Genomic DNA, 25,528 nt, shown 5'->3' on the forward strand with positions numbered 1-25,528 from the left:
ATATTCTCAAAGAACCAGCTTTGGATGTCGTTGATTTTTTTCATTGTTTTTATGTTTTCTACTTCATTGATTTCTTCTCTGGTCTCTATTATTTACTTTATTTTGGGTTTCACGTGGTCTTCTTTTTTCTAGTTTCTTAATGTGGAAGCTCCTTCTTGTAACATATATATATATATATATATATATATATTTAAATTAATTATTTTTGGCTGCATTGGGTCTTCATTGCTGCGCACAGGCTTTTCTCTAGTTGCAGCGAGTGGGGGCTACTCTTCATTGCAGTGCGTGGGCTTCTCACTGTGGTGGCTTCTCTGGTGGAGCACGGGCTCTAGGTGCACACACTTCAGTAGTTATGGTGTGTGGGCTCAGTAGTTGTGGCTTGCAGGCTCTAGAGCACAGGCTCAGTAGTTTTGCGTGGGCTTAGTTGCTCCACAGCATGTGGGATCTTCCTGGACCAGGGCTCAAACCCATGTCCCCTGCATTGGCAGGCAGACTCTCAACCACTGCGCCACCAGGGAAGCCCATAGGTTGAGTATTTTTTATGATTACATTTTATATCTTTTTTTTTTTTTGCCTAGTAGCTATAACTCATTATTTTGTAATCTTAGTGGTTATTTTTGAGTTTATATTGTAGATTTTAAAGTGATTTTAGTCAATCCTAAAATTATATTACATCATACTTCCATTTTCCTTTGCTCAGCCTTCATGCTGTTATTGCCATACACTTTAAAATTCCAAATATGGTATGAAATCCACACTAGATCGTTAGTATTTTTGTTTTAACAGTCAATTATTTTTATTTATTTATTTTTTTTGCGGTACGCGGGCCTCTCACTGTTGTGGCCTCTCCCGTTGCGGAGCACAGGCTCCGGATGCGCAGGCTCAGCGGCCATGGCTCACGGGCCCAGCCGCTCTGCGGCATGTGGGATCTTCCCGGACTGGGGCACGAACCCGTATCCCCTGCATCGGCAGGCGGACTCTCAACCACTGCGCCACCAGGGAAGCCCAACAGTCAATTATTTTTAAAGAGATTTAAATAATTAAAAAATTGGCTCTCTATACTCAAGTGGTTACTATTTCCAGTATCCTTCATTTCTTTGTATAGACACAAATTTTCATCTTATGTCATTTTTTTTTTCTGCTTGGAGAATGTTCTTTAAGATTTCTTGCACTGCATATCTGATGAATTTTTTCAGCACTTACGCCTGAAAAAATCTTTATTTTCCCTTCAGTTTTGAAAAATATTTTTGCTGAATATAGAATTCTGTGTTGACAGTTTTTTGTTTTCAGTATTTTAAAGATGCTACTCCTCTGTTTTCTTTTTTGTTATCAGTGAGAAATCTTCTGTCACCCTTATTTTATTCCTCTGTATTAGGCATATCTTTTTTCTCTGGGTGCTTTTAATGTTTTTTCTGTCACTGGTTTTGACCAATTTGGTTAAGCTATGCCTTGGTGGATTTTCCTTCATGTTTCTTGTGCTTGGAATTTTTTGAGTTTCTTGGACTTGTAGGTTTATAATTGTCATAAAACTTTTGACCTTTATTTCTTCAGATTTTTTCCCCCCGCCCCACTCTCCCATTCTTTAGGGACTCCACTTGCACGTTCATTAGGTTGTTTGAAGCTGTCCCACAGTTCTTTCATGCTCTGTTCTTTTTTTCTTGTTTTCTTTCCATATTTCATTTTGGATACTTTCTCCTGCTGTGTCTTTAAGTTCACTAATCTTTTCTTCCTCAATGTCTCATCTGCTGTTAATCCCACCCAGTAAATTTTCATCTCAGCCCTTGTGGTTTTCATATTTAAAAGTTTAATTTGTATCTTTGTATATCTTTCATGTCTCTATATAACGTGTTTAATAAACATAACATGTTTAATAAACATGAGATGTTTAATGTAACATCTTCACTCCAGCTTCATAGAACTGTATTCTACAGAACATAGTTATGATAACTTTTAATGCCTTTGTCTGCTATTTCTAGTTTCTGGGTCAGCTTTGATAGATTGAATTTCCTCCTCATTATGGATATATTTTTCCCTCTTCTTTGAATGGGTGGTAATTTTTTGTTCAGTGCCAGACATTGTGAATGTTACTTTGGGTGCAGAATATTTTTGTATTCCTATAAATATACTTGAGTTTTGTTCTGAGATGCAGTTGAGTTACTTGGACATAGTTCCTTTGAGATTTTTTTTTTTTTTTTAATTTGTTGGGTTGGACCAAAGCAGTGGTTAGTCTAGGGATAATTGTACTCCACTCCTGAAGCAAGACGCTTCTCAGTACTCTACCCAGTGCCCCACAAATTATGACATTTTTCACTGTTGTCTGGTGGGAATGGGTACTTACTATTCATGGCCCTGGGTGAGCTCTGGCTGCTGTCCCCTCTAATGCTGCTTGTTGAGTCTTTCCCTGGCTTTGGGTAACTTCCTCACATGCACACTCTGACTAGTACTCTACTGAATTCCTGAGGGGAACGCTCTGCAGATCTCTGACATTTTCTCCATTCTTGTACTCTTCTCTGATACCTCTGATTGCCTTGCTCAGACTTTTGGCTGTATATCCTCAGCTCAGGGAGTCCACCAGGCTCCAGCTGAGTTCCCTTTCCCTGTAGCGTAGCAGAGCGGAAGTAACAGGTAAGAGTGACATCTGGTTTGAGGCCAGGTTTTGGAGACGTAGGGGTATGCATGGAAGCATCAGGATTCATTCCTATAAGATACTGCAGAAGCCATATTTCAGGAAAATGCAGATGACCTGAGCCAGTCCTTGCTGAATATGTTAAGGAATAAGTGGTGAGTAAGGGATGTTTAATTTTCTGCTTCTGGCCTTGCTGCCAGCCCTCAAATCATTGAGGACATCACCCTTCATGGCTCAGTGTCCTCATCAGTAAATGATGGTTCTTGATACTGATCAATTACTGACCCTATCGGTGGCCGGAGATGGCTTCTCCAGAAGGGCCCTGGGGTAGCCAAGTGACAGCATGGCACAAGACTCAAGCCTCCTTGCTGCCAGCTGATTTTTCTACAGAGGAGAAGGAACAGGGAGCCAGATCTCTACTCTCAGATGACCGCCAAAATCTGAGTGAAGAAGAGTTTCAACTGATATGTAGTCAGTCTAGGGCTTTGCTTTCCAAAGTGGTGTCCCCAGAGTAGCAGCACTAGTATCGCTCGGGAACGTCTTAGAAATGCAGACCACCAAGCAATTTGCCTGGATCTACCATCAGATTCTGCACTATGAGAAGAACCTCAGTTGTTTCATGTGCTCATCAGAGTTTGAAGAACACTGGTAGCTGTAGTCAACAATTATATATTATACACTTAAAAACTTGTTAAGAGGGTAGATCTCACGTTAAGTATCCTTTCCACAATAAAATAAAATTTTGAAGAGCATTGTTCTAAATGTAAATGGTTATACATGCCCTCTAGTGGCTGCCTAGCAACTTGCAGGGAGTTTTAAAATGTTTTCTCATTTTAGGACCTTTGCACAGAACTGCAGAAACATTGAACATTTAAACCTCAATGGGTGCACAAAAATCACTGACAGGTAAGTAGTGGAAATTACTTTGGTGACTGGTTGGCCGTGGGGAGAGTGAGGGGAGAGAAAGGTGGTTGAAAATACCTTTAGTGCATCTGATTTTTTTCAGCACGTGTTACAGCCTTAGCAGATTCTGTTCCAAGCTGAAACATCTGGATCTGACTTCCTGTGTGTCCATTACAAACAGCTCCTTAAAGGGGATCAGGTAAGAGAACCTGTTGTTAGTGGTCATGAGCAATACCCAAAGCTCTGAGCATTTTGGTGTGTCTGAAACCTTTCTCATGGTCCCATTGGAACAGGAAGTGGGCGACTCGGGTTACAGAGGTCTCTCTCCCCTGAACTGCTTGTGGGCTACTAAGCTCAGAGTTGGTCCTAAAGTCTCCGTGGGATGGACTGCACATGTGTGGTTTTGTTTCCTGTTCTCCAGTGAGGGCTGTCGGCACCTGGAGTACCTGAACCTGTCATGGTGTGATCAGATCACGAAGGATGGCATCGAGGCCCTGGTGCGGGGTTGTCGCGGCCTGAGAGCCCTGCTGCTGAGGGGCTGCACGCAGGTACCGGGAGTCCTCACGGCCTGGCTTGTCTAACGTGTATCTAATGTTAGGTGTGTGCACGTGATTATGGAACCTGTGCCCCACTGTCCCCTCACCTGGTTCCATCTATTTTTTGTTTTCTCCATTCACTCAGCTAGAAGACGAAGCTCTGAAGCACATTCAGAATTACTGCCATGAGCTTGTGAGCCTCAACCTACAGTCCTGCTCAGTAAGTAACATGCCTTTTACGTGAGCTCCCTCCTGTTCCTGTTCCCTCCGTCAGGAACCTGCTGGGGCCCTGCTGGGAAGCAGCCCAGGCAGGTGGGAGGATTGCCACACCCTTATTTCACATCCTGTGTCCTTATGTGATCTCCCAGTTTCCCACAGGATGGAAGAACAGCAATCTAAACAAAAAGGCCAATACAAAGCCATGGGCATTTCCCCTAAAAACAGCATAGATCAGGGTCTTGGTTTATTTTAAGACATCAGGAATGCTGTGAACTAGTCACTAACCTAAACAGTTCCTGGTAAGGTCTCAGTGTCTTGTCTTTACTTATAAACTGGGGGTGATGACACCTCTCATGGTGTCTCAGTGGATAAAATGAAATAACAGATACGAAAGTGCTTTGAAATATAAAGGGCATATTCAAGAGCAAGGTGTGATTTTCATCAGTGCATTATTAGCCTGTGAAGGATGATTTTTCTTCACTGCCATTGTAAATATTGGTAATTGAAGAGGGTGCTTGCTATGGCCACCTGGGTTTCTCAAGGAGAATGTCAATTTTGAGAAAAGAGAAATCCGTTGTATTTGGCACTTAGTAAATGAATCATAAACCTAAGTTCCCTAATGGTGGGAGGTAAAGCAGAAACTATCTTCTGGGCAAATATTGACCTTATGGGGCTGCACTGTTCAAAAATAGGACCTTGAATTGCATGTAGGGCAGCACTGGCAGGTGGCTTGAAGTATGATATAAATGTATCTGTTTATTTCTGCATAAATTAGCATATTCAAATAAAGATTAATTTGAATCTTCATGGCTACATTCATAGAATTCTAAGCCATTTATTAATAATTTAGTGATTTACTTAATTTTGCTATTTTCTAAAACATTTCAGGCAATATAAAAATACATGTATGATTTATATAGTAGATATCTAAAGCATTAATATGTAGAAATTCAACCAAAAATTAATGTCACTTAAGCAAGTCTCATGAGCTGTTCATTAAATCTGATATTTAACACAAGTTTATGAATATTTCCTGAAAAAAAAATCGAACGACTCTGGGTAGAAAAATGGAATTTAAAAATTTTACTCTCCATTAGTAATGCTTGAATATTTTAAAGCTGTTCAGAAATAACATAAATATCTGTCTTCCCTGTACTTCACCTTATTTTGATTAAATTATCAGGATAAAATGCTAGTAACTGGCAACCTAAACTAGTTGACTAACAGGAGACTCCATTTGTCTGCGGCTCCCATTTCACTGTTGCCCGTGCCTTCTGATTTTCCTTTCTGCTTTGGTTCTCCCCAGCGCGTTACGGATGAAGGCGTGGTGCAGATTTGCAGGGGCTGCCACCGGCTGCAGGCCCTCTGCCTGTCTGGCTGCGGCAACCTCACGGATGCCTCCCTCACAGCCCTAGCCTTGAACTGCCCAAGACTTCAGTGAGTGCACCACGCTTTCAGCTTTGCAACTCAGAGCTTGGGGCTGACTGGGAGGGCTTCCTGCAGGAGGAGAAAGGCCTGGCAGTGGGTTGAGGAGGAGGCAGTGGTTGTGTTGTTGGCTTTTGTCAGATGTATTGGGGTGTGGGACACTGTAATCTAGTTCATTTAAGGATGTGTGGAGAGTCCCACACTGTCCACCACCAGGGAATCTGAGCCTTCATTTCCTGATGGACTTCACTCATGTGCCCACCTGATTTGCCTCGCCCTGGTATTACTTCTTTTTTTAACATCTTTATTGGAGTATAATTGCTTTACAATGGTGTATTTGTTTCTGCTTTATAACAAAGTGAGTCAGCTATACATATACATAAATCCCCATATCTCCTCCCTCTTGCGTCTCCCTCCCACCCTCCCTATCCCACCTCTAGGTGGTCACAAAGCACTGAGCTAATCTCCCTGTGCTATGCGGCTGCTTCCCACTAGCTATCTCTATTACATTTGGTAGTGTATATATGTCCACTCTCTCACTTCGTCCCAGCTTACCCTTCCCCCTCCCTGTGTCCTCAAGTCCTTTCTCTACGTCTGTGTCTTTATTCCTGTCCTGCCCCTAGGTTCTTCAGAACCATTTTCTTTTTTTTAGATTCCATATATATGTGTTAGCATACGATATTTGTTTTTCTTTCTGACTTACTTCACTCTGTATGACAGTCTCTAAGTCTGTCCACCTCACTACAAATAACTCAGTTTTGTTTCTTTTTATGGCTGAGTAATATTCCATTGTATATATGTGCCACATCTTCTTTATCCATTCATCTGTTGATGGACACTTAGGTTGCTTCCATGTCTTGGCTATTGTAAATAGAGCTGCAATGAACATGGTGGTACATGACTCTTTTTGAATTATGGTTTTCTCAGGGTATATGCCCAGTAGTGGGATTGCTGGGTTGTATGGTAGTTCTATTTTTAGTTTTTTTTTTTTTTTTTTAATTTTTGGCTGCATTGGGTCTTTGTTGCTGCATGCGGGCTTCCTCTAGTTGCGGCGAGCAGGGGCTACTCTTCGTTGCAGTGCGCGGGCTTCTCATTGCAGTGGCTTCTCTTGTTGCGGAGCACAGGCTCTAGGTGCACGGGCTTCAGTAGTTGTGGCTCGCGGGCTCTAGAGCACAGGCTCAGTAGTTGTGGTGCACAGGCTTAGTTGCTCCATGGCATGTGGGATCTCCCCGGACCAGGGCTCGAACCCGTCCCCTGCATTGGCAGGCAGATTCTTAACCACTGTGCCACCAGGGAATCCCCCATTTGTTTTTGTTTTTATTTCCATTTCTCTAGGAGGTGGGTCAAAAAGGATCTTGCTGTGATTTATGTCATAGAGTGTTCTGCCTATGTTTTCCTCTAAGAGCTTTATAGTGTCTGGCCTTACATTTAGGTCTCTAATCCATTTTGAGTTTATTTTTGTGTATGGTGTTAGGGAGTGTTCTAATTTCATTCTTTTACATGTAGCTGTCCAGTTTTCCCAGCACCACTTATTGAAGAGGCTATCTTTTCTCCATTGTATATTCTTGCCTCCTTTATATAAAAATAAGGTGACCATATGTGTGTGGGTTTATCTCTGGGCTTTCTATCCTGTTCCATTGATCTATATTTCTGTTATTGTGCCAGTACCATACTATCTTGATTACTATAGCTTTGTAGTATAGTCTGAAGTCAGGGAGCCTGATTCCTCCAGCTCCGTTTTTCGTTCTCAAGATTGTTTTGGCTATTCGTTGCCCTGATATTACTTTGACATGTGAGCAGACAGATAGCCTCATGTCCAAATGGCACCAGGTTCTCCTCTAAACCAGCTGCTAAATGCACAGAAGGAGGAAAAATCACAGCCACCTTATTTATCATTTTTCCCTAGCAAGAAGAAAAGTTTTAACAAATAATGATTTATTTTCTGATTCTCCATGTAATATTGTGAATATTAAAACTTTAATAATGGCACCAAAATACTAATCATGCTTAACATCAGTTGAACTCATATATGTTCCAGGCTCTTTGTTAGCACTTTCACAAGCATTGTCTCACTTAGTCCTCACTGCATTGCTAGGAGGTGTAGGTACTGTATTCTCACTTGTTTTGCAGAGGAGAAACTGAGACTCAGTGAAAAGCACATGGGGCTTCCCTGGTGGTGCAGTGGTTGAGAGTCCGCCTGCCGATGCAGGGGACACGGGTTCGTGCCCCGGTCTGGGAAGATCCCACGTGCCACGGAGCGGCTGGGCCCGTGAGCCATGGCTGCTGAGCCTGCGGGTCCGGAGCCTGTGCTCCGCAACGGGGGAGGCCACAACAGTGAGAGGCACGCGTACCGCAAAAAAAAAAAAAGCAAAGCACATAATTTATCTTGGGTCACATGATAAGTAAGAAGTAAAACTAGAATTTGAACTTGTAGAGTTTGATTTTAGAACCAGCAACCTTAACCCCTACAAAAGAGGCAGAAAAAAGATACTTGTTTTGTTATTCTTTACTTATCGGTGAAACTGATCCATTTTTCATACACCAGTTAGATATCTTTTTTTTTTTCCTTTGGCTGCACCATATGGCATGCAGGATCTTAGTTCCCTGGCTGAGGATCGAACCCACGACCCCTGCAGTGGAAGCGTGGAGTCCTAACCACTGGACTGCCAAAGAAGTACCCCCCGCCCCCCCCCCCTTTTTTTTTTGGTTATATACCTTCTGAGGATTGTCTTATTTTGCCTTTTCCCCATTTTTCTTACTGTTGAATTAGGGAAGATTCTAGAGAATTTTGATGTTTCTGCATGGTAGGAATATAGGTGGTCAAAACTGGTCAGAAAGGAGGTCAAAATTATTGCTATAAGGGAGTAATTTAACTTAAAAATATTATTTAAGCATCCATCCCTGTTAAGCATGGATGTTTTCATTGGCTGTGAATTTTTAAAATTTCCTTTAGGGTGACTGGGAATTTCAATAAATGCAGTATATCAAGATGATTTTGTTGAGTGAAAGTACATTTTAATTGTTTAGAAGTCAACACATATTAGAATAATATCTAAAAACAGCAACCATGTGCTGGTATTGTGGGAAGATTCCTGGATTTACTGACCAAGTTTGGGATGGGACTTTGGGCAGGTCACATTCCTCCTGAGCCTCCTTTTTGTGTCACAGAGTGGAATAAACTCCAGAGCATTGTAAAGAACGCTTTTCTGTTGTTAACCAGTCGCCACTTTGTCTTCTGTGCACTCCTTATCCCAGGATCTTGGAGGCTGCCCGATGTTCCCATTTGACTGATGCAGGCTTTACACTTTTAGCTCGGGTAAGACAGAGGTTTTACAAAATCAAACCAAACTAATTCACCTCCCTCAGTCAAAGTGAATTGGAGTGGTCTTGGAGTGTGCAAAAAACTACCTTCAGAAATGACAGGCACCAAGTAGAATAGAGTCCTTGTGGGGAGTGTTCTGAATTTTCCCCAGCAGGCTGGAAAGCTAGGCAGGTCCTGTACCAGGCGTGGACCTCACTCTCACTTGGTCAGGTGGGACCCCAATGAGAAGCGCCTCCTCCCTGCCGGGAGATGCCCTTCCTCACACAGACCCCGACTCAGCCTCTCAGTAGCATCCCTCAGCTGGGCTGGGCTCTGCCTCTGCCCTCTCTCTCCACACTGCCCTGCCAGTGCCAACCACTGTGGGGCCCCTGTGACCTGCTGCCCAGAACCTATGACCTCCTGGGGATGCTGATACACTCTTCCTCCTACCCCAGCCCTCCACCATCCCCACCGTGGCTGAGCGCCCACCCCCACGACCTCCCAGAGCCCATTCCATGGCTAAAATCTCTGTGCTGATACCTGTGAGCCACTGGGAAGGTGCAGACAACTGCCTTTCCAGGATGAGAGAAGGAAATGCAGCCCTAATGCCCATTTCCAAAGTGAATATGATTCAAAGGGCACCTGCTCAAAAGTGCTGGCTCACTGGGTCACCTTCGGAATGGGGTGTCTTATGGACTCTTATGGACTTTTTCAGAATTGTCATGACCTGGAGAAGATGGATCTCGAAGAATGCATCTTGGTGAGTGGACTCCTGACAGCTCTGCAGGGCGCCCCTCAGCCACTGACAGGCGTAACCAGAGATGCCAACTGGCCATTGTCTGGACCCTCCTTGCCCCAGCGTAGGTGTAAGGGCTTGGGAACCTGTGAGGGCCACGGGAGGGGGATGCATAAACTTTGGGCTGTTCTCAGTCATCAGAGTTACAGCCAAGTTCAGGATAGCACCATCTTTTGCCAAACATTAAAAAAACAAAAGGACTCATTTTCACAAAACTTAAGGGAGAAATAAGCTTGCATGTCCAGTGATGAGGTGACTCTACAGAGAAGAATCTCGGGGGACCCTCTTTGTCCCTTTGTCCCTCGGGCTCCCAGCCCAAGTGTGCTTGAGATGAGTTTTTAATTCTCTTTTGCACCTTTTGATTCTTGTATTCAGGAGAAGCAGGATTAGGTATTAAGTTCTGGTGTAGAAGCCACACTGACACCACGTGTTTCTCTCCAGATAACCGACAGCACACTCATCCAGCTCTCCATTCACTGTCCTAAACTGCAAGCCCTGGTGAGTCTGAGCTTTTTGTGACGTTACTTACCTCTTAGGGATGAAAGAACCCCCGTACTACAGCAAGAGCCTTCCTTTCCATAGGGTGTCATCATTCTTGGTTTCAAAGGTCTGTGCGTTGGGCTCACTTGGGAGGCAGGGTATCTAAATGTCACTGCTTTCATTTTAGGGTGTGAACCTAATATAGGGACCAGCGTCCTTACTCAAATTCATGTTCATCATGTCGGGTATAGTGAAAGTTAGCACGGTTAAAATGAGGCCATCCTTATATTACATTTCATATCTGCTCAAATATCTATGGGGGGGGAATTAGAATATACTGAAAGATCTAGAATGAGCAATGAAGAGTGTCATTGACACTCTTAGCCATGCAGATGTCGCATGCACGTTTCCCATCCGGCTGCTGGATGTGAAGCAGGGGTGGAGTCCCCATTTGGCTGCCTGCTCCCACCAGATACACTGACTCACTGAATCCCAACACAGCCCTGTGATGTGGGCACCATGGACATCCCTATTTTATCAGTGAGGAAGCTGAGGCTCAGCGCGGTTAAGAAGCTTGCCCAGATTTACACAACTGCCCAAAGGACCCAGATCTCGTGGCTTCCGTGGGGTCTGGTCTTCCCACTGTCCTGAGATACACGACAGATTTTTAAGCCAGCTCTCTCTATCCCCTTTGAACTTGCTCTGTCAGCAAGGGCTAGGATTTTATAACATCATTAGAGCTCCATTTGGCCTTGAGTTACTCTCCCCACCAGTTTTCCTTATTTCCACATTCCTTCTGGATGCTTCTCCCTCAGGCACAAGTGTGCTGGGCTTTGGACAGCTCTGGGACTTTGAGTTTGGTGGCAGACTTCAGAGATAGTCAGAAACCTACCTGTTTCCAGATTCTCTGCTGAAACTGTTTCCCTCTACACACCTGCAGATAATTTTGTCTTTCTAATGTCTTTACTCCCAAATTAGTTCTGATCTGGTTTTATAATTGATAGAACCAGTTGTCTGATGGGCTTTCTCCACCCCTTGTCCCCGTGTCCCTGAGATGGCCTGCTTCTCAGAGGTGTGGGGAAGGTTAGGAGCCCCGTGCTTTGTTTCCTGTTTTAACCTCCCTCCTCCCTGTTGCCCAAGGGCTCTCTCCCCGACTCGGAGATACCCGGGACTTGGACTCCCACCCCTTGGGCAGTGTCGTCTCTTGTGTGCACGGGACAAGGCCTTCCACCAGCTCCCTAACTCCTGCTTCCTCAGGAGTGCAGGCCCACCTCAGCGACGGGTCAGGAAATGTCTTCCAAATAGTGTTCTCCCCAGCGGGGATTCTGGTGACTGAAATCTTCTCCATCTTCCCCGATATTCATACAAGCTACTTCCAGAAAGGGGACTTAGAGTAAAAGATAAACTATAATAAAACCCAGAAGTCCAAGATAAGAGCCTCAAATGAAAATAAAAAAGAAAAATACCTGGAGGATTATTAGCAGAAAAGCAGGGAAACAGTTGCAGTTGAAATCTAAACTTAGCTTTGGAGATGCCTGGTAGCCCACAGAGAAAAGGGAAATGCTGTGGATTAAATCTGATTATATTCATCAAATTCACTCTACAAACACCTCTTGAGGACCATTACACGCCGGGCACTGTTCTAGGCACTGGAGAGTGAAAAGATCATTCATCAGAAGAGACAGACTTTATCGTCACTCAGAAATTGCACAGCAGTGTGTGTCTGGATCCTTGTTAACGGATACTCCAGGGGCTCTCCCTGCTACGGACATGGTAGCAGCGCCTCTGTCAGCCCCCAGGTAGAGCCAAGGGTGAGTGGAAGCTCAGGGTTGATGGATGTGCGTTTCTGCTGCTGCAGGTCTCACAGCACAGATGCAGAGTCTTGGTGCGGGGCAGCCCGGGTGCGCCTGGGACACGCGCTTAGGAGCAGCCGGTCCCCACCTCCCTGGGGGAGGGCCAGACAGTGCTCTCCATGCTGGAGCCAGGGGTCCACCCCAGGGAGTCCTCCCCCAGCCTGGGGAGCTCAGAGGAGCCAGTGCTATTGGGGCAAAGCTCCATAGATTCAGAATTTTGAAATCTGGTTTTTAGCTTTTACTAAAGATCTGCAAGCAGGAAGAAATGAGGGAAGTGACCACTAGCCCCGAGCCAGGTAACTATCACACCTCATTTGCTAAACTTCAGTTCCCTGGTTCTTCTTTACATGTGAAGGAGGCAAGTGTGCACATACCCCACTCCTTCCAGGAACTGCTCTGTGATCCTCAAGGGAGGAAGGGCCTTGTACTCTCACAAAAACCAAATCTAGAAGGCCATTTTGAAAGGGAAACTCATCATGTTTCTTTGAAAATAAGTCAAATATACAGTTGCAAACAAGGGGAACTCCAGATTCAAAAGAACACAGAGGAGTTCATGAAGTTTGTTCAAAGGAGGTTAAGGATCCTCTTCGTTACTTCAGTTTTTAGTTTGTAGGATGTCATCAGCAGTTTCTATTGATAATTGGGGGGCTGGTTTCCTCTTCAGTACCAGAGCCAGTTTTTTTGACTTTTAAAATATTAATGCAGCTCATTGGTCCTAGAAGCTATCTAAGAATTTTAGCTATTAAAGAATAAAGAATTGCAGCCAATAAAGACTATATTATTTTCTTGATGCCACAGAGTTTTATCTTTCACCCTGATTTATCACAGCCTTTACCAGTGAGATTTGTACCTTCATGTTTTCTTGTTACTGATTAGTGCCCTTTTCAGCTTAACAAAGTCCCTTTAACATTTCTTGTAAGGCAGGTTTAGTGGTGATGAACTAGTTTAGCTTTAGCTTGTCTGGAAAACTCTCTCCTTCCGTTCTTTTTTTGTGGCCACGCTGTGTGGCTTGCAGTATCTTAGCTCCCCAACCAGGGACTGAACCTGGGCCCCAGCAGTGAAAGCGCTGAGTCCTAACCACTGGACCGCCAGGGAATTCCTATCTCTCCTTCAGTTCTGAATAACTTTGTTGGGTTTAGTATTCTTGGTTGGAATTTTTTTTCATTTCTGTCAGCACTCTGAATATATTGTGCCCCTCCATTCTGGCCTGCAAAGTTTCTACTGAAAAGCCTGCTGATAGTCTTACGGGGAGTTCCCTTGTATATAACAAGTTGTTTTTCTCTTGCTGCTCTTAAGATTCTTTAATTTTTGACATTTTAATTGTAATGTGTTTTGGCGTGGGTCTCATCTTATTTGGAATTCTCTGGGCTTCCTGAATCTGGATGTGTTTCCTCCCCCAGCCTAGAGAAGTTTTCAGCCATTATTTTCTCCATTAGCTTTTCTGCCTCTTTCTCTCTCTTCTCCTTCTGTTACCCTTATAATGAGAACATTAGTCCACTTGATATTGTCCCATAAGTCTGTTAGGGTATCTTCTTTACTTTTTTTCATTCTTTTTCTCTTTGCTGCTCTGATTGGGTGATTTTCACTGCCATGTCTTCAAGTCACTGATCCTTTTATCTGCTTCATCTAGTCTGTTCTTGAAACCTTCTACTTTATTTTTCAGTTCAGTTGTATTCTTCAGCTCCGTGACCTCTGTTTGGTTCTTTTCCCAGATAAGGGCGTAAACTCCTGTCTGGGGGGATACTGACCAGGGAGAGTGCAGAGATGGCATGTACCTGCACCTACCTTTGCTGAGAGCACATCTGTAGGCCTCTAGATGTGTACCAGACCTGAAGCCCGCCCTGTAAGCTCCAGGACAAGCAAATAGGCCTCTTTCCCAGAAAGGCTGGGGGTGTGTTTCAGCCTGCTGTCTGTAAAGTGCCCTGGGGGTGGTAGCCTGCCAAGAACTCTTTCATGTTAAAGTCCCATGGGACCCAGGAATACAAGCCTTCTTTGGCCATCAGGGCCAGGTGAGCAAGGAGCATCCCATGGGCACCTTATACAAAGACTGGGGCACCAGAAATAGAAACCAGGTCACCAGGCAGATGTAAAAGCTCCCTCTGGGAGATCCTGGTGCTCTGGAGCACGGCAGAGGGGAGAGCAAGGACAGCATCAGCCTCCAGGGTCTCTAGGAAGGATTACAGTCAGCCCTTGGATGTGTGTTTAATTAGAAACTTGTGCCCCTGGCTGCAGCTGTGAGGACAAGCTCCTAGTCCTCCTTCCGAGAAAGACGACTCCTGGGTGTTTTCTCTTGCTGATCCCGGGACGTGGGAGCCACGTAACAATCTCTCCATTGGTTACAGTCCCGTGGGACCCCGCAGGCCAGGAGATGGACGTGTCCCCTGGCAACAGCTGCAAAAACGGGGGCACCAGACACACGTGAAACTCTCCCCCTGAGAGAAACATAGAGACAGAGAATGAGGATGGCACCCTGGTGCAAGGCAGAGGCAGGGCCGGGAGAGGATGCGAAATAGTGCTCACCGGGAAGGAGGAAGCCCAGAATTTAAAAAAGAAAATGTCATCCAGTGGCTGGAGCTCGGCAGAGGGAATGTGCAAAGATGGCCCCCGCCCATCCCTAGGCCCTGGGGGCACCCCAGCAGGCCCCCCAATGTGTCACCTAGCAGGCGAGCCTCCCACACCTGGGCTGGGCTCCCCTCCATCATCTGGGCCCTGGGGGTGGGGAGGGCCCGGGTGTGAAAGTCCTTTGAATTCCTCCTCACATTGCTGTGGTCTCTGGGTCTCTCGGAGGTCAGCGGGTTGGTTTTTCCAGCTAGACGTTCAGGTGCCTAATGTGGGGTTAAACCGTTCTAAACCGTTCGCTCCTCAGTGAGAAGCTCCAGGTTATGAGTTCCCTCCTGCCCGGGGGTCTCCGCGCTTGGGGCCGGGGTTCATGACAGACTGGCCCAGCCTCTCCTTCCGCTTCCAAGTGGGCCTTCTCTCATCTGCCCAACGTGGAGAGTCGTTCAGCCAGTTTTTATGTTTTTTTCTGGAGGAAGCTGTTCCCTGTGTAGCTGTAGATTCGCTGTTTGCGGGAAGAGGTGAGTTCAGGATCCTCACGGCGCAGACCGCCCTCTGCAGTGTCGGTTCCCATCTTTACCTGGCGGGAAGGTGAGAGAAGCCGCTGCCCATGGGCCCACAGCTTTGTGCTCCATCCTCCCGCTGCTCAGTGGTCGGCTGCCTGGGCCGGCTTCCCTGCTCTTCCTGGGCCGTGAGCCTTGGAATGAGAGGGTCCAGCAAACATCTGTGCTTCCCCTCATTCCAGAGCCTGTCCCACTGTGAGCTCATCACGGATGACGGGATCCTGCACCTGAGCAACAGCCCTTGCGGCCACGAGAGGCTGCGGGTGCTGGAACTGGACAACTGCCTCCTCATCACTGACGTGGCCCTGGAGCACCTGGAGAACTGTCGTGGCCTGGAGCGCCTCGAGCTGTACGACTGCCAGCAGGTCACCCGCGCGGGCATCAAGCGGATGCGGGTAAGTGTCGGGCAGCAGCCACACCTGGCAGTTTCTCAGCAAACGACAAATACACCAAGAATCAACATCCATTTTCTACATTCTGTCCTGGGCCAATAGTTACGCAAACTATCCTCTTAGACTTCTTCTAAATTTCCTCATTAGACCCCACCCTGGAAAGAGTCGACTTCTAGAATGGGTCTGGGTGGAGGTTCCATGTGGTCTGTTGATTAGCAAACTTACTAGAAGGAAAGGGACTTAAGGCCGTTATCAGTAGGCTTGATCTTTGCTAATTTCTACGTATAAAGTGTCTTAATAACTGTGGCGTTCTTTCCGCATGTAGTTCACCTCCGTCGTTCTTGAATACGCTTTAAGTTTAGGCAACTTTGCACTTAGACCCCTAAGCAGCCCCAGGTGCTACAGCTGTTACATCTCTACTTGGTTTGCACACAGGGACAACGACCACCCCTTTGTCTTTAAAAGGTGCTGTTTGGGGAGACGTGCATGTCGACAGGAGCAGCGTTAGCGCACACCAGAAATTCTATTGGGACTATCTGCCTAATGGTAGAGTGAACTAGATTCTATAGGAGAACTGTGGGCTTCTCTAGGATTATGCCTGCAATCCCCAAACTATCTTATGACTACACTTTTCCTTTCTACTTTCAGGCCCAGCTCCCTCATGTCAAAGTCCATGCCTACTTTGCTCCTGTCACCCCGCCGACAGCAGTGGGAGGAAGTGGACAGAGGCTGTGCAGGTGCTGTGTCATCCTCTGACAGCAGCTGCCCAGCCCAGGGCTTCACGAGGTGTCCCTTCCTCCCGAGGACCCGAGTCTTTCTGACGTAGTCCACCATCATCCAAATCTGTTGATTCTCCATTGGGAAAGGCATTTACAGGTAAAAGACTTCTGCAGGGACTGCAGTAACTCTCGTGATAGTTTTTACCTTTATTCTGCTGTGATGCAATCAATTCGAAGCCTTGTGTCAATTACCACAGGGCAAGAGTGGTCATAGTGCAGCCAGGACCACGCAGGAGCCCTGGATCTCTAGAGGTGGGTGCCTCCCTCGGTACAGGACTCCTGCCCTTGGCTTTGTCAGCATTCCTCGAACAGACCATTAGTGTTAGCACAAATTGAGCAGAAAAATAAGCTGTTGATTTTCTACCTGATACTTCAGCCAGTGGCCTACTTTTATTCACAACGATTCCATTTTGATTAGCAGGACTTTTCCACTTTGAAGATTAAATAGCAACTTTATCAAAGTGACTATACTGCAAATTCATAATGCCCGACAGTTTTCTATGTAGCGACTTACGTGGAAGGCAAGTTAACAGGTTTCCATGAGACACCAAAGAATGAGGACTCTAAACAGGGTGAAGCAAGGTCTTCACCTTTCTGTTTCTGTCAACTTGTCATATATCCTTTTGGGGACCAAAAACTAAACAAAAGCAACTCAGTTTGTGTTGCCTGATTGGAAATCATAAGCTCTGGCGTAGGCTGTGGCACATAATGTGTTGTTGTTATAGAAAAGCTGATCATGTCATGTCTCACAAACTTTGGGGGACCTTAAAGAAACAGAATTAAGGCTCAAGTTATCTATAATATAATCAATTAAAAATAATGGATGCATGTAGAATGGGTGTGATTTTTTTCCAAGTTTATTTTAAAATCTTAGAAATCAAGTTACACCAGGACTATTCAAAAATTTTACACACTTAAAACTAAAATCAGTAAAGTGTTGGCACCTTTGAGACTTATATAAAAATGAATAAACCACTGCAATGCTTAAGCCAGAGGGTTTTATTGCTATTATCTCATGGCAGACAAATCTGAGCAAATCCATCTTCCAAATTCAGGCGTTCCTAATGTTACCTGAAATCTGATAAGATGATCTGGTTTCTGCTCTGTGCTGTCCACATTTGTGACCTTTACTGCATCTCTGTGTTAATGGTAGCCAACCCTTCTTAGTAACCACGCCCCAAACTGAAGAGCCCAGAGCTCACGAGAAGCTGAGGGAAACAGCAAAAACGAGAAATTTCCCCATGACGAGCAATACTTCTAATTGGGTTACGGTTCTATTAGGTGGAGAGTTTTAGAAGCATTTAGGATACAAGGCCTCAGCTGCATTCTGGGGAGAGAAGGCAAATAGATGGATATACAACTCTATAAATCAATCAACAGGATTATCAGAATAAGTATTAAAGTCCTGATGATTCTGCTGCCTTATTGTGTGTATACCATAGCAGTTATCTAAATATACATTTACACCACTGTGTGGGGGAAAAAATGGCTGTTGCAGGAAGCTATGAATATAGTTTCTATTTTAAAAATTTAAATGACCATGGGCCTTCTATACATTATCTCTTTTGAGCCCGGACACAACCTCTCACAGCTGCTGGACTCTGGCTGAATGACGTTGGACCACATCTACAAAACAGGAGAACCTCTGTTAAGAAAAATCAGGTTTGCTTCCCCTTTAAGTGTGGCACAGTCACTGGATAAGCTGTCCTCAGTTTGCATCAGCTTTGAGGAAACAAACTGAAAACACACACTCCCATCAGCTCTTATAACAACATTGGGACTGGTGTGTACTCAGAACATACACAGTGAACTCCTTGATTCTATGACATGAGGTGACACACTGGCAGGAACTTGGATTTTAAATGAGACACACATTTGCAAAACAATCGGAAAACATTTATTATACTGAAATGTGTACATCCTACTATTAAAAAAACAAAGTAGCAAATTTGCTGGTGCCATAATTTAACCTGTTTCACTGGGACAGACTAATGTGCTGCTTGGTGTCATTTCAAGTTTGATGAGCTTTAATTATTTTTACCCCACTTGTAAAACCTGATGAGGAATTCAAAATAGCACACAGCATTAAAAATGACATTTATTGTTCCATAAATCTTGAGACTCAAAAAGGAATGCTAAATAGACAAGCAAAACTCTAAACAATTAATTAAGAGAGAAGCTCACTTCTCTCCCAAGTGACTGGTACAGAAAACATGTGGTCATACAAAAGCAAAGGGAAAATGACGGAAAGGAAAGCTCTCCTGCTTTAGGGTCTATACAAGTTGTTATGGATATTTTCAAACCAAAGATGGAATATTTAGAGACATTACTTTTTCATATCAAATAACCCCCTTTATGAATAAAACATAAAATGCCAAAGCTTTCACCCACTGAAGTAGTTTTGTCTTCTGGGAGAGATTTTAAACTCAAAATTACCCATTCTTATTTCTGCCTGAACAAAGATAAGGATCAAATAATACACTCAAAACCAAGACACTGGGTAAACGGACAGAGATGGTATAATTAAAATGGAATCGAAGTTTGAAAAGAAAATTGTATCTAGTACACCACAGGCCTCAAATGCTTGCTGATGAATTTTGGGAAGGCTTCGGGTGAAGGGAAGAGATAATAATGATTGATTGATTGATTGATAGTAGAAAAAATTGCAAAAACAGTGATTCCCTTTGGAAAGTATACTGGCCAACAAGCATTGGTTTTGTGAAAGAGGCACTCTTTTTATAGAAAAAGAAGCTATTATGTGGTGTATAAAAAAGTCCCTAAATAATCACCAGAATGTTACCCGTGATTGTACTAAAGCTCCATATTAGAGAAATGTGAGGAATTTTGATGGTACAATATAGTGTTTGTGATGTCTAGTGTTCCACAAATAAATTTCAACTCTTGATAATGAAGACCCCTTAACACCAAGTCAGAAACTATCACACTGTTTTCTCCTGCTTAGGTGTATTTCCAATGTTGGGGACAGGTCTTTAAAAAAGTTCAACAACAGTATGGTGCAGGGTGGGGTGGGTGGTCAGAGACAGAGAGAGGGAGGAAAAGGAGAAAGAAAACCACATGAGTTTAAAAGGCATTGGGGCTTCAAAAATGAAAACCAAAATGCTAAAAACGGAAGCAGAAGCAAAAAGTTTTTCAATAAATCTGTGACAAAGCAAAAACACAAAAGTCTTTGTACCTATTAGGATTTACACTGATCCTCTCACCAAGGTACTCTTGATAATGCAGTTTGCTTCACGCCCCTCTTCCTGGCTTGGGGCTTCTCCGATCTGGCATGATCACGGCAGATGCGCACCCTTAGACATGATTTTTTCCAAGAAGGCGCCAAGCCTCTCCCCTGACCAGTGATCGGCCCGTATCAGCGCCGGCCTCCCTCTCTCCACACGTGGATTTGGCACTGGCCCCGCAGCAGCCAGTGCCCCCCCACCCCGACCCAGGTCAGCATAAGGTCCCGGCAGCAGAAGCCGAACTGGCCCAGAAAGGTAAATGCCCACAGTACGTCTTTACATTCATTTCCAAACCGCATACAGTGTAAAAAGACAGCGAAGGCTGCTTCTAGGGACTGTGTCTACTGGCCTCTCTGGCAGAGAAGCAGGCGGCCTACCTGCACTGGGGCCCGACGTGCTCACTGTCCCGGGCCGAGGCCGAGGCAGTGAAGCGAAGGAGACGTGCCTCTCATCCAGCTTGTGAGAAGGGTCATCCTGTGTTTTCAATATGAAACATTTCATACGGTAAAATCCAATCCCAAGACTTCTTGGATTCAGTCTTCACACACTTTTAAGCGTAACTTTAACTGGTGCTGAATAGAGTTCAGACTACGTCAAGACGTCACTTCAAAATTATGTGGACGCCACCGCCGTTTTCAGCTGTGGAAAAAAGAAAGGGACGTTAGGCTCAATTTTTTACCAGGCTGGAGAATCAAGACTACGTTGAACACTCCTAGAACTCTACAACCCCCCGCCCCAGTTCAGAGGGTACCTTTAAATATTCTAGAGGAAAACAAGCTAACTTGCTCCAGTCCCTCTTGCCTACGGCAGCATCACATGCACATTCCCTTGGCCCGCCCCACCCCCGACCTGAGGGCAAGGCACAGGGCACAGACTATCCAATGAACTGGGTGCTTACATCCACCTTTTCTGGAAATAATTTTTGAACTCCTCAAAAGTAGATCTGAAACATTTTAAAAAAACACATCACTACTTTTGCGCGATGGCCTAGTGTTTCTCGGGAGATGGCGAGAAGCAGCAGTACAGGCGGTCATCAAGGAACAAATGAATTTTTCCATAAGGACCAATGTCTGAAAACAGTACACTGAGCAAGCCGGGGACGTCCTGTGATGCCTGACACCAGAAACCCCACCGCCTTCACAGGACGCAGCCACACGTTCACTGTACGAGCTGCCTCTTTTATAGACAGTGTGAGTTTTGCAGAGTAAAAACTGCATTGTTTTGAGAACGAAAAATTGAGCCAGAAGGGTGCTAAACTAAACATGTCCGATGAGAAAAGATAAAGTGGGCCAGTTCACAGACTGAACAGCCCTGCACCGCAGGTTAACTTGGTGGCTTGGGAGACACGCCAGGCACAGGGTGAAGTCCTAACTTCAGCCCCTGCCTTCTAGGTGGGCTGCTCTCTTCCCAGGAAAGGGTGACACGTGACATCATGCTCTTTGAGGTGCAGCTTTAGATCTTAACTCATCAGACTTTCAAAGGTCTCTTCTCATAGTAACTTTACATTTAAAAAACCCCTCCTTTATCCAGCCCTGTAACTGGAACTCTACTGAACCCCGTCTGGGCCCGCTCTTCACATTCTCTCCCTCCATAACCTCAAGAATTTCTACTGGTTTGAGTCACGGCGGACACACTGAAGGCTTCCAGGTTTACACCTCAAGCCCAGGCCTCTCTTGCCAGCCCCAGCCGGCTATGATTTCCAAGTCCTAAAACAGAAGCCTTGGCCGCTTCCCCCAAGCCCGCCTACCTCTCCACCGGGACCACCGCCTGCCCAGCTGCTCCTGTGAGAGTCACAACCACTCCTCCCTCCAATGTGGAGCCCAGCAGGGCCCTGTCTATCAGCGTCCAAGATCCCGTCACCTCTCATCTAGATGACATCTCCTGCCTCCAGTTTTCCCACCTTCTTATCTGTCTCCACAGAGTTGCGAGTGGAAGAAAAGAAAAATCTATTCACGTTACTCGTCTGTTTAAACAACATCACTGACTTTGCAATGCATTTCAAATAAAATCTAAACTCCCACCACCGCCAGGCATTGCCTACCAGACCCGCCTCCAGCTCTGCTTGTCCTCGCCCTGCACAGCAGCCACGGGCCCTCTCAGGCCTCCAGAGCAGCCACGCTCCTTCCTCTGCACCCGGCCCCGCGCCAGCTGGGGTGCTGCTCCTCGTGTGTTCAGTTCCCCCTCAGGCTCCAGGTCTCAGCGTTCGTGACAGCTCGTCAGAGAAGCCTCCACAGCTGCGTGGCCCCCTCATCCACAAGCAACCCCACTTCCCCATTCATTCATGGCACTTAAATTACCTATTTGTAATCTGTGTGTATCTATGGACCAATTCTGGTTTCCTTTCCCCACTACAGGAGGGGAAGACCTTTCTAGCACCAACGGCATGTGTCTGACATGAGGTGCTCAGTAAAATGTTCGCTAAATGGACTGGGGTTTTTCTCCAGGCATCCAGAAGGACTGATTCCTCTTCCTTACTTGCTAGTTAATTTCCACAATATTTCAGTCACTAGAAATATTTCCTTGATTCCTTTTTCAAACTTCTTAAAATTAGTAAAGCCAGCATTTCCAAAAGTAAATATGCAAGATGACTGCTGATTTCAGGCACACACTATCTTTCATGATTCTCGCATTTCAAGACACACGTACCTTTTACTGTGGAGAATAAAAAACAACTCTCATCTTGAAAGTTCTGAACCATCTAGAAGGATAAAGCAGATGTATAATTAAGATCCAAGTGTCTTTTCTTAACTGAGTAAAAGTAGTAAAAGAAAAATGTCATAATCTATATATAGCTGTACAAGTACAGGACTCAACGGCCAAAATGGTAATTCAAATAGGCAGTGTGAGGTAGCAAGGGCTTACACCTGCTGTACTGGCCAGCTCGGTGCTGACCGTGCTTGCCCATGGGGGCCCGGCGATCTGGTCAGTCACCCTCCAGCCCACGGGGAGGCATTCGCTGCTGGGTTCTGTGATAGTGACTAACAAAAAGTTGCTGCCAAAGTGCTCTTACTTGCTTGTCACTGAACACGGGGCGGCAGTGAACTGCCCTTCTAACCTCACAGCTTTTTAAAATCAGCCATCAAATAGTACACAAAAGGAAAACACATTCAAATGCCTTGCTAAAAAGGGCCAAAGGCTCGCTAACCCAGAGCCCCCCAGTGACCAGTGTCGGAGTTCAAAGAGGGCGGGATCGGAGCTCCGGTTCTCCTTTACCTGTATTCCTTCTACCACTCAGGACACCTAGAACTCTTGGTTATAAATTCTTCCCAATCTTGATTCCCAACTCTGAAAATGATTCTCATGAGTACTTGCCAAAGGAGTCACAGACTTTTTTCCTATAGCACTTCAGTAATACATATAAAAGTAAATATCAGTGTGAAAGGGAAAAGGGCATGCCAGTTACCTGATCGCTAACAAGAATGTGAATACCGGTGGGACCCTGTCTGTAAACCTGGTTAATTTGGTGGAAAGGAATATTAAACACCAACGCAAGTTTTCGAGCAACTTCTGAAGCAACCATTTCTTCTAAGTAGATTGCATGATAAACTGAAATAAAAAATAAGAACAGCATTTTAGCAGTAATCTTTGATCTATTTTCCACCTCATCTATTGGAAGATCACTCCTTTCAAAGTACTAAAGAAATATAAAAATTATAAAGATAAGAATACTTCTCCCCTTACTACCCATATGAATATAGTAATACATTATCTATGCTCACACATAATTTAATTAACATTAACCTCTGTACAAAAGTATCTGAGGTTTTATCTTAAAAGCAAGCAGGAAGTGACTGCAGATGGGCACAGATGATCATTCTGGAGTAATGGGACTAAAACTGGATTGTGGCGATGGCTGCAAAACTGTAAACTGATTAAAGTATCGCTGAATTGTGCGCTTGCAGTGGGAGGACTTTGTGGTATGTAAGTTACACCGAAAGCAAGCCATTTTCAAAAATGCTATGTATTTCTAGCCATATATAAAAAGAACTCTAAAAAGGTCATAGTTTTTGATTCAGTAAACCTACTACTGGGAATTTATCCTAAAGAATAAAAGCTACCTCTCCCCTCTTCCTTTCCCCTAAAGAATTAAAAACAGTGTAGAAGACGGCACACGAGAAGCTAAGGATGTGGACCACGAGGCCTCCTGCTTCTCCACAGAAAGCCCAGCTCTTTTTGGAACACGTGACGATGCAGCAGCCCTTGTCTGCAAAGCGTCAGGCACATCTGCAGTGAGCCTGAGTCTCGCAGGTCCTGCTCTACTACTGACTCAAGCCAAACACGGATCAGGAATATCAGTGCTTTTACTTTACTTCCCCAAACAAGGGTTTTTTCATGTGTGTGAGTACAGAAACCTTTGCTTAGAATTTGGAACTACAATTAAGGTAAGACTACAGAGAGGCTCTAAAGCAGGGGTGCCATACTATGCCCTACACTTGTTCTTTTAAAATTAAATTTTATCATAACAACAGCCGAGAAGGGCCACTGCCTCTCACTGCTGCCAGGACAACCCAGTGGTCCCCACCAACTCAGAAGGACAGTGGCAGGAAGCCGAGTGTCCTGGCCCCCCCATCCCTGCCCGCCCATACCCACCGTAGGGTGTGGCGGCGCTGCTGTCGCCCCCGCCACCCGCTGCCTGCTGCTGCCCCTGCGGCGCCGGCTGCTCGCGGCAGACGTAGAGGGTCAGGCGGGGCCGCACCGACCTGCAACCAGAAGACAGCGCTTGTGAGCTGGCAGGAGGGCTGCACGCGCAAGCGACAGCTACAAGAATCTAGGGTCTATTTCCTTAGGAGAACTTTACAACGTTACTTCATTATACGAAATAATTTACTAGGAAGAATATAAAAACACACACCTCACACCAACTATCACAGGTTATCACAGGTGGTCTAATCTGATGATCCAGACTCTAAACCATTGAGATGGTCGGTCAGATGCTGGTAAATTTAAGTTTCAAGATTATGTCAGCAATGTAACATCAGTAAAATTCAGTTTAATGGAATTCTCACACCACAAGTCTAGAAATACCAACGATAGTAAATGGATCTTAAAAGCCAGCACAGTTTACAGTTCTATCATTTTAATTCACAATTAGAAGTTTACATTTTTAATAACTGTTTAGTAGTGTCACATGACCTTGAAAACCATAGATTCTGTATAGCTCACCTAAATGAGAAGTTTGTTTTCTTGGCAACAAACCCAGTCGTCTTCCAGACCACAGTCCTGCCCATGTGCATTTCTAGTCTTACAGTCTACCTCTGCCCTCAGTGCCTGCATCATATCTGGGCCTGCCTGAAGGTGTACACAAAACAGTCTCCTCGTGAGCACGGCGGGCCAGCGGCCACAGCGCAAGGGCACACGCCGACGTGGCGTGGACACATCCTGCCCGCAGTCCCCACGCGAACAAGGGCACATTCTTATTTCAAGCAGAACAGTTCCTTTTAAACACGGTATTTTACCTTGACTTCAGTGAATTATAGAGCCGAATTCCATCGGCTGCACCACAAATTTGTACTAGATCTTCCTTTGTCAGTTTTAACAAGTCGGCACCTGGAGAAGAGCAAAAAGAATCTTCTCAAGGAAATGGGAGAAGAACCAGCAGTACAGGCTACTCTGCAGCATCTGTCTTCACAGTTTAACGTCCTTCGAAGCCATCGCCAGGTCTCCTGTGTATACACGTACACATGAACAACACACACACACATACCTGTCCCTCACAGCCAAAGAGAATGCTGGCTCTCCATGTTCTCTATCAAGAAGGAACTCAGAAGCCCAGAGGCTGGAAAATCAGAGCAATGAGCCAAGAGCAAAGGGCCGACAGGAATGTCTCTTCCCAATACAGGATTTCAGTGCCTGCCTT

At 45.1% G+C, this 25,528-nt stretch overlaps 2 protein-coding genes across 3 annotated transcripts in view; one reads left to right on the forward strand and one right to left on the reverse strand.

Annotated features, from left to right (window-relative positions):
• Positions 1-18,376, forward strand: part of FBXL2 (F-box and leucine rich repeat protein 2) — a 79,706-nt gene extending 61,330 nt beyond the window's left edge. The window contains 10 exon segments of the mRNA XM_079933591.1: positions 3,464-3,532; positions 3,633-3,728; positions 3,951-4,077; positions 4,211-4,285; positions 5,591-5,721; positions 8,965-9,025; positions 9,726-9,770; positions 10,248-10,304; positions 15,441-15,653; positions 16,299-18,376. Coding sequence (XP_079789717.1) covers positions 3,464-3,532; positions 3,633-3,728; positions 3,951-4,077; positions 4,211-4,285; positions 5,591-5,721; positions 8,965-9,025; positions 9,726-9,770; positions 10,248-10,304; positions 15,441-15,653; positions 16,299-16,406 — 982 coding nt within the window. The 3' untranslated portion in view covers positions 16,407-18,376.
• A 133-nt stretch (positions 18,377-18,509) lies between these two features.
• UBP1 (upstream binding protein 1) overlaps positions 18,510-25,528 on the reverse strand; it is a 70,039-nt gene continuing 63,020 nt past the window's right edge. For both annotated transcript variants that reach the window (XM_079933589.1, XM_079933590.1), the window contains 5 exons: positions 25,128-25,218; positions 24,262-24,371; positions 23,075-23,217; positions 22,318-22,369; positions 18,510-20,310 (listed from right to left, as the gene is read on the reverse strand). In XM_079933589.1, the coding sequence (XP_079789715.1) occupies positions 20,273-20,310; positions 22,318-22,369; positions 23,075-23,217; positions 24,262-24,371; positions 25,128-25,218 (434 nt within the window). In that variant the 3' untranslated portion in view covers positions 18,510-20,272. The remainder of the gene's footprint in view (positions 20,311-22,317; positions 22,370-23,074; positions 23,218-24,261; positions 24,372-25,127; positions 25,219-25,528) is intronic.

The sequence above is a fragment of the Stenella coeruleoalba genome (assembly GCF_951394435.1).
Source record: "Stenella coeruleoalba genome assembly, chromosome: 10".
In the NCBI taxonomy this organism is placed as follows: domain Eukaryota; kingdom Metazoa; phylum Chordata; class Mammalia; order Artiodactyla; family Delphinidae; genus Stenella; species Stenella coeruleoalba.